Below are 15,074 nucleotides of genomic sequence, written 5' to 3'. Positions count from 1 at the left end.
TTGGAAACCTGGTTTTCAAGACTTCATCAGAGTTTCAGTCTCCTTACGAAGTTCAGAATGGTCTGGATTTGAGATCTAGTCGAAACCGTTTGCATTGAAAAGATCGACGTTTCCTAATGTCAGTACGGTATAGATGCAGCATCGGCATGCGACCGGCAGTAGTTATCGGCAGTCGAATCACACTGTAACAGAGGAATTTTGATAATAATATAGTACTAAATAAGAAGAAGAATGCATATTTGTTACCTTTGTAAGTCATTACAAATATAAGAGCAACACCGATAAGCAGGATCGATGCAGGTATAGGTTGATATTGTGCATGTGCAACACCAGCATAGAATCGATAAAGTACAGAAAAATTATCATAAAAAATAAATAAACTGAATGGCATTCTTCCATTACCTACACCTTGGTCAACTCAAAACTGCTTTTGACGGCGAACCAAAGACCATGCTTAACTGAAACTACTTGCTGTTTATGATCTGCCTTTAAAGACTTACCGTTTCTTGCTCTAGAGAAGCAATTCTAGTTATTGAAAATCAGCACAAGCCAGCAACTAATTAGGAAATTGAGAAATGCCGAATTCTCTTGGGTCACTAGAAAATTATATAGATTACTTCTCATTGTGGATCCTCTGGTAATGAGGTTGAAGATGCACTTGCTGAAAACAGCACACACATCCTTACAACTTAATCCAACAATTCTACTTAATAATTACGCATTGCACATCGAAGAATTCTGAATAATTATAAGACATCTTTGCAAAGTGAGGTACTGATCAACTAGTCTGTCTAGAGGTAAACAGAGCTGCTGCTTGCCGTTGATCTTCGAACATGTGTCCCATCTTAGCCCATCTTAATCGGTTTGGAATTGCTTCTAACCCGTCTTGCCGTCTCTGTCTGTATGGGAATCTGTTAGGCTGTATCAGACCCGTGCTGTGTAAATTTTAAAATTACATGTTATAACCGTGTGTAACTTAAACCTTGGAATAAATTATTGTTACCCGGTAAAGGACTCATTTATGAGCCCATCAGACACGATTCACCCTGTTGCTTCCAAATATCATGATATCATATAACTATCACTCCACTGTTACTCCGTGGTTTTTTTCCCGTTTTTTCTTTTCCCTTTTCCGTAAACAGTTTTGCTTTATGCCGATGATTTGCGATAGTACATTTTTTTGTCGTTTCGCAATTAATTAATAACAAAAATTTTATACAGGGTCCGGTTAATCCTCCCTTGTAAACTTATATATTCTACATATTTACATAATTTGTTCATGTCATGAAACTAAAACATGCATTTATAATAAACATCGTTTATAACGCAGGTAATTTCTGCAGAAATCTATGGAGTGAACCAAACTACTTCATGTTTAGCTTTTGTTATGGCTCTATTTCTTCATGAGAAACGTGAGAAATAAAAATGAATAAAATATTTGCTTTTATCGATTTATTTCAGAAAAAGTCAATTAGACACACCGATTTTCATTCATGATTTACAAACACGGAGAGGTGAATCTGAGCTCTCAAATTAAGGTTAGCGTGCTAAGTAGGCGATTTTATTTGTTTGCCCTTAAAAATATCCCCAGTTTGTTCCGGTCTCTAATTTCTGTACGCAGCTCTGAGCTCAAAATACGACTCTACTGCAGAATAGAGCGTAAAGCGGATCGCCGATTTGCGTTTTTATAATTTTCGAATTGTAATGAGCATTGTAGCATATCGCCAGCGAATGGAACTCATGAGTTTTGCCTGGAGGAGAATACTAAATGTGATATTTGACAGGTAACAGCGTAAAGTAACTAAAGCGTGTGACATTAGAAGCAGAATGCAATTTAGCAGAATATGTCTTAAATCCTCTTTCGGGAATATTTCACAACAAAAATAGTTTAGATACTTTTTTCCTATCGTGTGCCTAATGGCTTTTATGTTTAGGTATCGTATCCGCTACCATTTTACAGTTAATCAGATTTAACCAATGCAAAGCATTTTTAATCCTTGAACCTAATCTATAAATCCTGTATTCTTTTCCACTCTTTAAGTAAGAACTGAAAGTTATATCAATAGATTTTTCGATTTTGCGTAATCGATTATCATTTAATAGTGGGTAATTAGAGAGCAAAAGTAATTGTTTTGTGTCATAGTTTAAAACTGCGCCACCCAAGCTGGACAGTGGTTAGCGACGATGACTGCCGTATCGAAGGGCCCGGGTTCGAATCCCGGGAAAGACATGGATGTGTATAAATGTATAGTGTCTGTGCGGCATGGGGTTACTCTAAATATGCTGCGAGCCGAAAGTCCTCTCGATAAGTTGGAAGTAGGAAAAGAGGGTGGGAGACCCTCGTATCCGTTCTCCCAGGGTGCTGTCCTTCAAAATTGGGGGCGGAACTGGGCAACATCATACTGTCACCTCTATGATCTCCAAGACTCTTGCCAATGATAGGCGCAATCTTGGCTCATTGCCACGATGAATTACGTGGGCTTGCTCTTACATATATAAGACAAGCGAGATTAGTCCCAACAATACTGCACACAATCTTCGAAATTTAAATTTAGCGAAGAGAAGGGGAGGGGTATTTATAGAAAGCAAAGCAGAGTTTTCCTTTGCAAGTAAGAAAAAGCATCTAAGAGTAACTAATACTATTTATTTATGAAGGCATAACTTTATATTCTTCTATATATTTACTAGAACGCCTGGCGGTCATACGAAATGACAGCTGTTTTATATATTATAAATTGTAATTAAAAGGATTCGTGCAAAGGTGTCGGCTAATTTAAACTGAATTTACCCAGAGCAGGCGGCGAGGACGCCCCTTTGCTTACTGCCCCACGGGGTTTCACCCTTCTACTTGCTTAATTGCTTAAAGTAGAGTGCAATGAAAGAAACCAATGGCGGTACATTTCTTACGATCCCACCGCTACTTCAATCAATAAAGGTGATTTAAATAATGAAATGTTAATTCACATGTCAAAGATATCTTTGTACACAACATTTCTTGCGTAGATCTTTCCATCATTTTTAAAGGGTATCAAACTTTACAAAAAAAAAAAGCTTAATATTTATTTGTTTACCTTATTAAGCATTTCTTTCAATATAGTATGTTGTTTAAGTTGCTTCGTTTTTTGTGCCAACGCTTTCTCTTTAATTCTGTAGACAGACATTATCTCTTGTTTAGTTACACTGTTGAAGTCCCGTAACTGCTGTTTCGAAAATTCCGACTAAATTGTCAATCGAAATTTTCCCGTTTTCAATAACTTCTCGGTCACTTTCTTCACAATCGGTAGCGGTATTTTCTGGATCTAGAACCATACTACAGATTTCGCCATTCATTAATTGATTGATGATTGAGAAGCATTGTCATCACAATGAAAAACATCTTTTATATCAACTTCATTTATTACCGCTTCTCCACATTTCTTTACAAAATACGTTAATTGGAAAATTTTACGTTTGTTTTGCGATATCCGAAAACCTTTAAAATTAGCGGTTAAAATCATCAAATTTAGCTACCCCTCACTACACATATTTGGGTGTGCATCATGAGCTTGGCGACTAACGACAAGTTGTTCCGTTAAATTTTATCTTGCTTCTATCGCCACTGAGACAATTAACACATAATTTTATTAGTTATTTATTATACTTATGCCTATTTCTTGCATATGATTAAGACTCATCAGAGTTCTGAATAAATAAATTCTCACATATACTTAATCCTTACTGAGGGCCGGCGCTAGATATCTTACCGCCTGATGCAGTCTGGGTAGGTCCTAAATTCTGTGACTCGTTGCGGCCATACGAGCCCTGGCGCTGGTTCTGGTATTATGCGAATAACAAATCAGTTATTTTCAATTCAAATAGCCCTAAATGTAATCTTTGGGTCTATGAGTATCATCAACAAAATCTATTTTTAGCATATGGAAATAAGGTTTTAGTAAATTTTTCCTCGTCAACATTTTTAGCGCATTTTACTTAAATCCGTAATCATCACCAAGCGTAATGTGAACATAGAAGGTTACCATATTCCTTTATTATTTAATTACTAACATAAAAAATTGTTTAGGCAGCGCTACATGAGTCATTACTCAAGTTGTCCTGTTTTGATAAACATGCGGTGATGAAAGGAAAGTATAATAATGATTCGCCAGCTTGCGTCAGATCAACGATGTATCTATGTGGAATGTTTCAGTTTGAAATTTATGCTAAAATGATTGCTTCTTCAAGCAATCTTCGACTATTTTATTTAGTGTCGAAGTGAAAGTAAGAATCGGGGCTCTCCAGATGTTTTATTATGCGCGTAGGGGGGAATCAAATGCGCATGCGGTAAAGCCTACGAGAAAAACATTGTTGGTGGTTTTGAGGCCCGGATTTTAGATCATTCCGGATAATGGACGTTCGGATTTCGGATTTTGTACTGTATTTGGGTTTAACAGACATGAAAAATCAACCATACTCTCGACATGATATGAACCACGGATTTTTCAAACTAACGTTTACACTACTACAACAGGGACGGGGGAATACGATAATTCCTTACATTCTTCTCCAGTTGAAAGGCGACTAGGAAAAGACGTGAGATCCAAGCGATTAGGTGCAGATGGTGACGAGTAATCATTCGTTACATTCTAGACCGAACGCCACTGTAACAAGCTATTTTCCATATCGAACCAGGAAACATGTACAAGCAGTTATGATCTCGACGGCATCCAGACCACGGAGTTAACACTGAAGCTACAAGTGTTCGCATGTATCTATTAGATACAGAATTTGACAGCTTATGACGATCGGAAAACCACTTTACGTCAAAGATGGCGGATGTAACTATTATTTGCGAAATGTTTTCTTTTTTTGGCGTTTCACAGTTTTGAAGAAAATTTTTTGCTGCTCCAGACAAAGCTTCTTTTTATACGCCTTATATTAGATATTACTCTAAAGATTGGGATAATCTCTTTCTGGTACCAGGCATCTCACTGTGTATCCTATTCTCACACTCTAGATATTCTTATCTGTTAGATCTAGTTGTCATGCATCAATAGCAATGGTTGAACATGTCTAAATTGACCCGAATTACGGTCCATCCCACTTCTTATGCTTCCCACGTATTGTTAAATTATCATTGTTGTAATCTAAGTAAAAATATGTTCCTTAGCGTGCAATCATATGTATCGTATAAGGTTTAGCATCGATAGTTTAAGTCTGTTCCAATGGCACAGTTTTAATTACCAAATTATTGCTTGCACAAGAAATATAAGTTATCATATTTTTAAAAAATCCGTTATTAGCTCTTTTGACACTTTTATAAATTTTATTTTATTGCGTGAGTCATTTGCTATTTATTGTATTTAAAAATATGAAAAAGTATAGTTGTAATAAATTAAATGTAAAATTATTTATTATTCAAATTAAATTAATTAGCGTGAAAGAAGTATTGATAGCATGAAATGGTGCAACGTATACAATACTTGTTGTGGTGTAAGGCGTATTTTAATTTTATAATAGTTATTTTAATTTTGAAATCCTTTCCTTTCAGTTCTTGTTTCCCACTTACAACTGCCAACCAGAATGAGATTTTAGAACTGCGTTCAATGCAAATGAGTTAGAAGTGGTATTTATTGGAAGTTCAACTAATGTCGATAGAGAGTGCTAGGAGTCCTTAGTGGCGCATGTTTTGTCTTCTGGCTAATTCATTATTGAAGCTGTTATATGTGTCTACTGATATTTGCCGGTTAGTTTAATTAAAGGGCCAACTATGTTAGATAACTGTGTTTAGCTGTTGCTAAGTCTAGTTTAGTTAATAGTAGATTAGTTTCTTATTTTCTTATTCTGAGTTAAAGCCCGAGTAGACGCTTTCCTGTAAGCCAGAGAAGGGTCCGACTGTTATTATTTATTTGAATGAATAAAAGGGTAATTTAACCCTTCTCGAGTCTACGTCTTAGCTGTCTGAACTAAGTCGCTACATAGTTTACTTAAGTTCTTTGACGTTTTATCTTTGACAAAGGTCTAGGAACATCACAGTGGATTTGCATTCAGCAATGTAAATGATATACTGATAGTATAAAACCTGGTACTATGTAGATAACACCTGTGGATTTAGTGCAATAGTGTACTGACCTAATGAAAACTGATGCTATGTATATAACACCTGCTGTGCATTCGATTGCGACAGTGCAAAAGATATATTGATAGTGTGAAAGTTACTGCGATGTAAATAACTCCTCCTTTTGAGATTAATGCAACAGCGGATAGCATGAAAGCCTGTGGCATGTAGACCACACCTGCTGCGGATTCAAGAGAATCAAAAAACACCAAGAATGAACCTTTGAGAATGTAATGCAGTTTTAAAGTCGCAGAAGGAGAAAAATACGCATTGAAGTATGTAATATTGTTAGCAATTTGAATTAGATCGCTGAATGCTTAAATAAACAAATTATAGATCAGAAGGAAAAGCTAAATATTAAGGTAACCTGCTCAAATGAGAAAGGAATATTATGAGGTAGACAAATAAACTCTAAAATTTAACGAAACTGTTTGGCCTTTTTGCTTTATTGCAGACATCTGGGGGCTCAAAGTAATCCATTGTTGATGCTAATTGAGTTCTGATTTCTTTTATAAAATTGTCCAAAAGAGTTATTAGTTGCGAAACTGGATTTTGCGCCGAATCACTATACTATAAATGTGTCGTTTCACTTTTGAGTCTGTTGCTATTCTTATGACTTATGACTTACTTTTTTCTGGTCATTAACTACTAAAGCGTTTTCGGCAGTAGTTCGCATTAAAGTGCACTAGACAAAGATATTTCCAAATAAATGGTACTAGGGAAGTACCAACACCCGTGGGCAAATAAAATTCAGCTGCGTGAGCAGGCATATCTTAATACTTACGAAAGTAGGCGTTCATCATAAAAATTGTGCAGTAATAAGCAATGACATTAAATTGAAGCATGCAGGCAGGTGCAGTGAGTTATATGGCAAATGCCAGTGAGTGCAATATATAGCTAGTAAGATTGCAGGATAAGCAGTAGTGAGACAACATGAAAAATGCCGCGAAGACAGAATGTTGCTATTTCTGCAAAGTGTTAGCTATTTATCTTTTGAAATCAGGTACATTCCGATGACCTCAGAGATCACGTGACGTATGTATAGCTAACGTAAACAAACAAGGTAGATTATCTCAGAGATCACGTGACTTATGTATAGTTCAATCAATCAATATAAGTATTGCCGGGCTATCGCTAATATGTGCGATGATGCCAGCTCAGTGATAAGTCTGCCGTAAAGGCAAGTGACGTTGTAAGTCGGACGTAGTAAGAGGAGGTGTGAGATGAAGAGAGAGGGGTGACCATACACCCCAAGTTTGTAGAAACCAAACAATGAGAAAAGAAAACCAGGAGAGGCTTGACAAGAGAGTGGAGAATCTGGCAGATGTGCTAAGACATACGTAAAAAAATACATTGAAAATACAAAAAAAATTATTTATTATAAATATATAAATACAGTAGAGTGAAAAGTAAAAGAACATATATGATATACAAATATATAGTACAAAATATGAGTGCACACAATGAAGAGTGCTATGTCGGGAAATTTGAGTGACGGGCGAGGTGGGCCCGCGTAAGGTCTTGTATTTGCATCCTCAGGTAAGATTATGTAATCGAAGGTATTGAAATCACTTAAATGAGAGCAGAACTTGGCCTTTGTAAAGAAGTTTTTGTTTGAATTAATTACTCTACCCGTTCAATTTTTAAATCATTATGCAGAGTGTCTTGGAAACATAGAAATGAGCTTGAATTATAAGCCTTAGACATTTATTCTGAACGATCTGTAGCTTAATTAGATCTTTTTCAGCGGTCGAAGCATAAGTAACTATAGGCCTTTTATTATAGCTGTGTAGACATGCCTTTTTCTAAGATGGTCCACTTTTGAAAATTTGCCTATTAGCGGAAATGTATTTTTCATTGTTGAGAGGACTTTACCACGTACTTTATTTATGTAATCACTCCATATGTGAACTTACTTCTGAGGGTGACGCCTAAGTAATTTGCCTTTTGCACTGTGGGGACTTCAACGTTAAAGAGTTGGCTGTGACAGGAGTCCTTTTGGCCTTTTTCTGTATGATAAGTAGCTGAGACTTCTGTGCGTTGATCGAAATTGTCCACACAGTGCACCCATGTTCAATCTGAGGAGTAATGATCTGAAGCTTATTAATTGCATTTTCAACACTTACAGCCTATGTATAGTTAATGTAAACAAACAAGGTAGACGGTCTCAGAGATCACGTGACTTATGTATAGCTAACGTAAACAAATAGGTCATTCTTCCTCCTCTTGTCTTCAGAAATGTATCTCACTGAACCTGTCTGTTGTAGATGTAAAAAACTAAGCTATCTGAAAGCAATAGATGCAGCTCTTAAGAATATTCTTTTTTTACTTTTGGATTGGATTGATTTAAATAATAAAAATACATTTAATTCATGATCTGTCTAAATAAAAATATTCAATATTTCATTGAATAGTGTGATATATTTTTTTTATTAATTCATATTTTGTGCATTGAATTTTATGTGCTGTAAGCGCGAAGAACGTGATATTTAATTAATAAATTTAACACAAAAAACTTTAATAATAAAAGACAAAAAAAAGTTTTGTTAGCCATCTTACTAAGAAAACTGAACATTGATATAATAAACTAATAAAAAAAAGTGAAAAATTGAAAAAATGTATGTCAGCTTTGCGTCGTGGATTCTAAACATATATACTGCCATGCTGCTTTTAAAAATTTGCGATTTTGCTGTTGAATTGCATATGTCGTAACTGCGAAGGAAACGATGCTTAATAAAAGAGCTGAAAAAAGCGTTAGCGGGAGTGATTGTAAAAGCAGACTGGTAAACTGTGAGCTCAGCGAGCGTAAAAAACTTAACAAATCCTTTTGGAGGACCGTTAAAATTTGAAAGCTTTCAATTTTTTTAAACTCCTTTTTGACACCTTTAATTCTCCGGAACTCTTTAATTATCAGCTTCTTGATTAAAAATTACTTAACTATAGTTAATGTCTTTTTGTTTGATTATGTGTGTATAATTTAGGAATATTTATCCGTTTCTTCTGAGTAGAGAAGCTTTTTCTATTGATTACGTTTATTTTACAAAAGTTTAGATGCATTTTTTCCAGAAGATATTCTTATGCAATTTAGTGATATATGCAGAGGATATTTAAATACAATGTATGTGATTTGCTCCTAGAACACATTTACCGTATGTTATAATCTTAAAAATCCTTAACCTTTGTCTGTAATTCGGTACAGGGTTCGAACTCTGGCGGATGGGCTGGCTGCATGGCCACTTTACCGTCCACCATGAAGGCATCCCTTCCCTTAGGCAGATGGCCCTCGAGTGCTTTGCCATAATCAAACAAACCAAACTTATAATCTTTTGCAGTATTTTCGAAATTATTCAAGTATGAAATGTATAAGAACTTTTTATTAATATTTAATTTACAAAGGATTTTCGAAGTTAATCTTACCTAGAGAAACATTTTACTAAATTTAGGCTCATTCTCTTAAAACAAATTTTGCTTTCTTTAAACAATTTTCAGCGACTTGAAAGGTGAATCTAAATGAATTAATTTAACTTGTTTGAACTGAAAGAGTTTAATGTTTTTACAGTAAAGCTTGATTTAATTTTTTTAATTAGATCTCTCATAATCTCTAATGAATCCAAAGTTAAGAATTACTGCTCAGATTTTTTGGATGCAAAACGGAAATAACATATTTTAAATAAAGTTGTATTGAAATATAAATAAAGAATATTAGCTTCTTTAAATGCAGCTGCCATGTTCGTATCCTTACTAATTAACTGTCCTATTAATGACCAAGTGTATAAGACACTGAGCATTTAATACCTCGACCTGAGTTGGAATCCTAGTGAACGCATGGGTTTCTTGGTCATTTCCGTATCTAATGTGCATACGAACCATTTTTCCTTAGAAAATCTTCCACGAAGGCATCCTTCAGACAGATAGTCTTCGTGTCTTATACTCGTACTAAAATTTCTATATCACTATTCATACACTGTCATTCTAAAAAAATGCCATTATTATATTGTAGAGACAATAGGGGACCTTCCGATGTTAGCCGGACGTGCTTCCGAATTACGCTATGAAGACACGCAGTAAGGAGGGAGAAAACCTCAAAATATCTCTTAGGAAAAAAAATTTCATCTATCGTCTTTCCAAATTCTAATACTGTTTCAGCAAAAATTATTTTATGATTATTTCTTAACATAAACTTTGCGACCTTTATATTAAATGAATCCGTTAAAAATTATTTTTACCTTTATTGGTAGTTTTCTGTTGGGCGAAATCAAAAGCATAGTGAAAATAGTTACGATAATTATTATCTGTTCCTAAGCATTAATGGCTAAATTGCGTATTGGTTTGCATTACTGAAGGATACTTCTATTACACCGTAGCGAAAACAACAGCAGAGAAGTTTTTCATAGCATATTATCGTATTATATTTTACCTTTAGTTGTTGTTTGCTCTAAAGGAAAAAGCTTTTCTCCTCTTGTCATGGTTTATAAACAATATAGCTTTGATTATCTTCGAGATATCCTTAAGTTTTGTGTAGTAATTGAAAGCATTTACTTCCAGTGCACCATATGATAAGATGCAAAATAACGGTGCATAAACCTTATTATAGAAACCTAACGCGAATGTACCTTGTTGCCAATCGACAGTGCATAAAATCTTTTATTTATGTTGACTATTATAAAGGTGCCTTTCTCAGCATAGAACACAGAATTATTTTAAACGTTCTTGTAGCTAGACTCTTTAACAACGGATTGCAAAGTTTTGTACTAAACCATAAATATCAAAAATAAAATATATGTTGAGTACCCTGTTATGCATCGCTTGTAAAGTTTATAACTCTGTTTATTCTTTACACTGTGGTTTTTATCCGAAATAAAATCGAATATTAAAGTTTTTAATAGCATATAGATTTTAGTACTTTACATATTCTTGTTTCTTACTTTTGTTCAAAAGATATCATTTTTAATACTACAATGGCTTCCTTTTATACCATTTTGCATTCCAAAGCAAAATGTAGAAACAAATACAAAAACGTATAAAACTGGAGTTCTATTTGACTTAAGTTTTAACTTTATAAAGATGTAGTATTAAGAGTTGGCAAAGATAAACAGACAGAACAAAAGCGAAATATCTGTATGATTTTTTCATTTATACGTTTCATATATTTTAAACTAAAAAACATTTAATAGTAAACGCTTGTACTGTAAAATTTTCAGACGGCACTATTTTTAATTAGTATATCATACCTTCAAATAATAACCTTTTCCGGCCCACAGTTGTACCGTTTATCTGTCTTTTAGCTGTTTTAATTTTTAAATTTAATCTATTCTATTTTCTTTTTAACTTATATACAACGCATTCTTCAGAGCAGTTTTTTGCATAGTTTTCTCACATGTTTGTACACTCGTGTCCATAAATTAAGGATAATTCGGAGTCACGCGGCATTGGAACCCTAAAATAAATATATCACCTGTAAAATCACTACACACATCTTCAAGAATCGTATGCAAATTTCATGAAGTAACCAGATGACACCGATGGTACGTCACAATGACGAGAGTGTAAGAGAGTGATATATAAGGAATACAGGCAAAGAAGTAAAATTGTTCACAGGCGCTTTATAAGCATTTCAGTGCAATAACCGAATAGTTATGATACAAAGGACGCATTTGGATGATTTTTTACGTGGTAGAATTATCGGCCGTCTGGAATGTGGGCGTACCCAACTGGAAGTATCAGACGAACTTCGAATTGCCCAGAGTGTCATCTCCAGACTTTGGCAACGATTCCAAGATGATGGTAATGTGAGTAGACGTTACAACACAGGTCGCCCCAGAGTTACAACGCCGAATGAGGACCGGTATTTGGCAGTTACTGCCGAAAGAAACAGGCGGAGCACAGCCTCAGACCTATCTCTTCAGCCACTGGTACGACACTTTCAAGGCAGACCGTGTACAGACGCTTAGGGCAGATTGGTCTATATGCTCGTAGACCTGTCAGATGCTTTCCACTAACTGCAACTCACTGTCGCCTGCGGTTAGCCTGGAGTAGAGAACGCGCATTGTGGACACCGCAACAGTGGGCTTGTGTGATGTTTTCCGACGAGTCCAGGTATAGCTTGCATTCTGATTCTCGCCGGACTTTCGTATGGAGAGCTCCAAGTACCCGTTACCACCAAGAAAACATCATTGAACGACACCGTTACGGTGGTGCAAGAGTACTCGTTTGGGGTGGAATTATTATGGGTTCCAGAACTGACCAGCATGTTCAAATTGGAACCATGACAAGCCAAATCTATCGGGACGTCATTCTGGAACAACATGTACGTTTGTTTCGGAGCGCCATGGACGCACAATTGTGTTTATGGATGACAACGCCCGTCCTCACCGTGCAAACATCGTAAGCGAATGCCTTCAAACAGAGGATATCACCCGTATGGACTGGCCAGCATTCTCACCGGACTTGAATCCAGTAGAACACGTGTGGGACATGCTTGGCCGACGAGTTGCAGCCCGTCAACCCCCTCCTACATGTCTACCGGAATTTCGAGAGCATTGCTTTTTGAGTGTTGTAATATCCCCCAAGATCAGATCGATAATTTGATACTCAGCATGCCTAGGCGTTGTACGGATTGTATTGCATCGTCTGGGAGACATACAATGTATTAACAATCATACCAACCATGTAATATTGCTTTTTTGTAAATAGGTTTTTTTTTTTTTTTTTTTTTTTTTTTTGTTATTAGCTCCAGGGAGAAAAAATCGCTAATTTTTTTAATAATATCAAACATATAGCATCTTGTTTTTCTCTTTACCTTTTGTTTAATAAATAAGCTTTACAAAAAGTCAAATTTGTTTTGCTTCTAACTCTTCATTTGCCTGGTTTTGCATTATCCTTAATTTATGGATATGAGTGTATGTTATTAAATTTAGTTATTTCATACAAACTTCTCTTGAGTAGGTTTTCTGTGTTCTTTCACGTATGTACAGTACGATACTGAACTTAACTGAATAGCTAATATCTTTGCAAAATCTATTACTGCTTTTGTTTAACATAGAACAATCTTCAACGATTCTTATTTATTATTATTTATTATTATTGAAATTCACAACAAATAAAAGACGAATTTTACCATTACTCAAAATTAAGCAAACCGTATATCGTTTAACAAGCGACCTATTTTAGAGATTTGCTATTCATGTGATTACGAATATTACTAATGATCCATCATAATGATTTCTCATTCCATTTCAGGTTGCTCCTCTACCTGCTTTATCCTGTGGTATCCAGCCTAAATTTTGCGGACGTTCGGATACCACCCAGGATGGAGGGGCCCTCGGAATGGAGGGCCCCAACTTTACCTTTCGATACAAACATCGCTCTCAATCTACTCAATTTTGCCCAGCAGCTGCTCGGTAAATACAATTTTTGATTCTAATGGAATTAACTTTTTGCATTAATGCTGTATATTTTGGTATGCTGTATGCTTTTTATATAATTAAATTTTTAAGTTGCTGCGTATGTTTATCAAACCACAAAGTATTTAATAGTTTCTGAATTTTTCTGTGTCTGATTTTTTTTTTTTTTTTTTTTTTTTAAATCTGCTGTGTACACCACATGACTTCCTTGTACGGAATATTAAATTATACGCATTTTTTCTTCCATTTCGTAATGCACAAAATTTATATCATTTAAAGAATTAACTAATCGTTGCTATGTTCTAATGTTGCTAACTAATGTTCTATTCAAATACTATAATAAAGCTAGAACAATGTATAAAAGAAATTAAGCAAACAAAACAAAACAGAAACAGTTTTTCACAGACGATTGTGTATTTCTCATTCAATTAATTCAGTTCTCACTTCGCGACAAGGCAAAAATACATAAAAACCCAAAATAACTCTATTAAAAATTACGAAGTAAATCTTAAACGCTTATTTCCTCGAAAAAATTCCAGAAAGGATTAAGCATGACTTAATTCGCAATAATAAATGAAAGGCGTTATCTTTGTTGTTGCGAAGCTATGTTTTTCTAGATTGGCAACAAATCCATTACTCTGCTGTTTCAAATGTAAACAAGCAATGGCCGCCATAAAAAAAAAAGGCTTAACGGCACTTAACAACTTTAAAATTGTTGATAATTCTAAAATTATTGCATACAGATTTACTAAAGGCATAAAAACCTTAACCGGAAGATAACATAATTCAATCATTTTTAAAGCAAAAAATGTACAATTTACATACATATAAGAGTAAAAAAGCTGAGATCACTGAGCCGGGTAACAGAGTGGATATATATATAAATATGTTTATATACGTTTGCCGTGGCCTATTTCGCACATCTACATGTTATAGTAGTCCTATATACAAAATTTCAACGTTCTGAGGCTACTCGTTTTTGAGTTAAGCGAGATACGTACGTACATACAGTGGATGGACAAAAATATGGAAACACCTTGTTAAATGCATGTTTGAAAAGAAAGATTGATTTTAATGAAATATGTAGGTGGCGCTGGCGTTTTTGACTACTGACGCCACCTATACAACTTCGTAAATGTGCTAAACAGTTCAGTTGTTTGTCGGAGTACTGTTATGTGAGGTTGTCATTGCATTATGTCAGAGTTAACAGACTTCGAACGTGGGCAAATTGTTGGAGCACGTATGGTAGGTGCTTCCGTAAGCAAGGTAGCCGAGGTGTTTAGTGTTTCAAGAGATACTGTATCGAAGATTTATTCCGCATATTTGAAAAGCGGAAAAACATCATCTGCTAAATCACAGCGCGGACGAAAGTGTGTCCTGAGTGATCGTGACAGACGATCATTAAGGGCAATTGTGACGAAAAATAAGAAGACCACAGCTGCAAAAGTTACTGCTGAAATGAATGTTGTGTTACCGAACCCTGTGAGTACCAAAACAATTAGAAGGGAGCTTCATAAACAGGGAATTGCTGGCCGTGCTGCAATTGAGAAGCCACTCATCAGTGATGCTAATGCCCG

General features: G+C 35.3%; 1 protein-coding gene across 2 annotated transcripts in view; it reads left to right on the top strand.

Moving 5' to 3' along the window:
• Positions 1-15,074, top strand: part of LOC118185557 (trypsin-1-like) — a 71,335-nt gene that overhangs the window by 20,731 nt on the left and 35,530 nt on the right. For both annotated transcript variants that reach the window (XR_015042787.1, XM_035355432.2), the window contains exon 2: positions 13,334-13,494. Coding sequence is in view for 1 of the 2 variants with exons in the window: in XM_035355432.2 (XP_035211323.1) it covers positions 13,334-13,494 (161 nt within the window). In the remaining variant the exon portion in view is untranslated. The remainder of the gene's footprint in view (positions 1-13,333; positions 13,495-15,074) is intronic.

This window comes from Stegodyphus dumicola, chromosome 8, assembly GCF_044657685.1.
Source record: "Stegodyphus dumicola isolate Sdum_Otavi_A_Nest chromosome 8, ASM4465768v1".
NCBI lineage: Eukaryota > Metazoa > Arthropoda > Arachnida > Araneae > Eresidae > Stegodyphus > Stegodyphus dumicola.
This window is presented reverse-complemented; position numbering and strand designations above follow the sequence as displayed.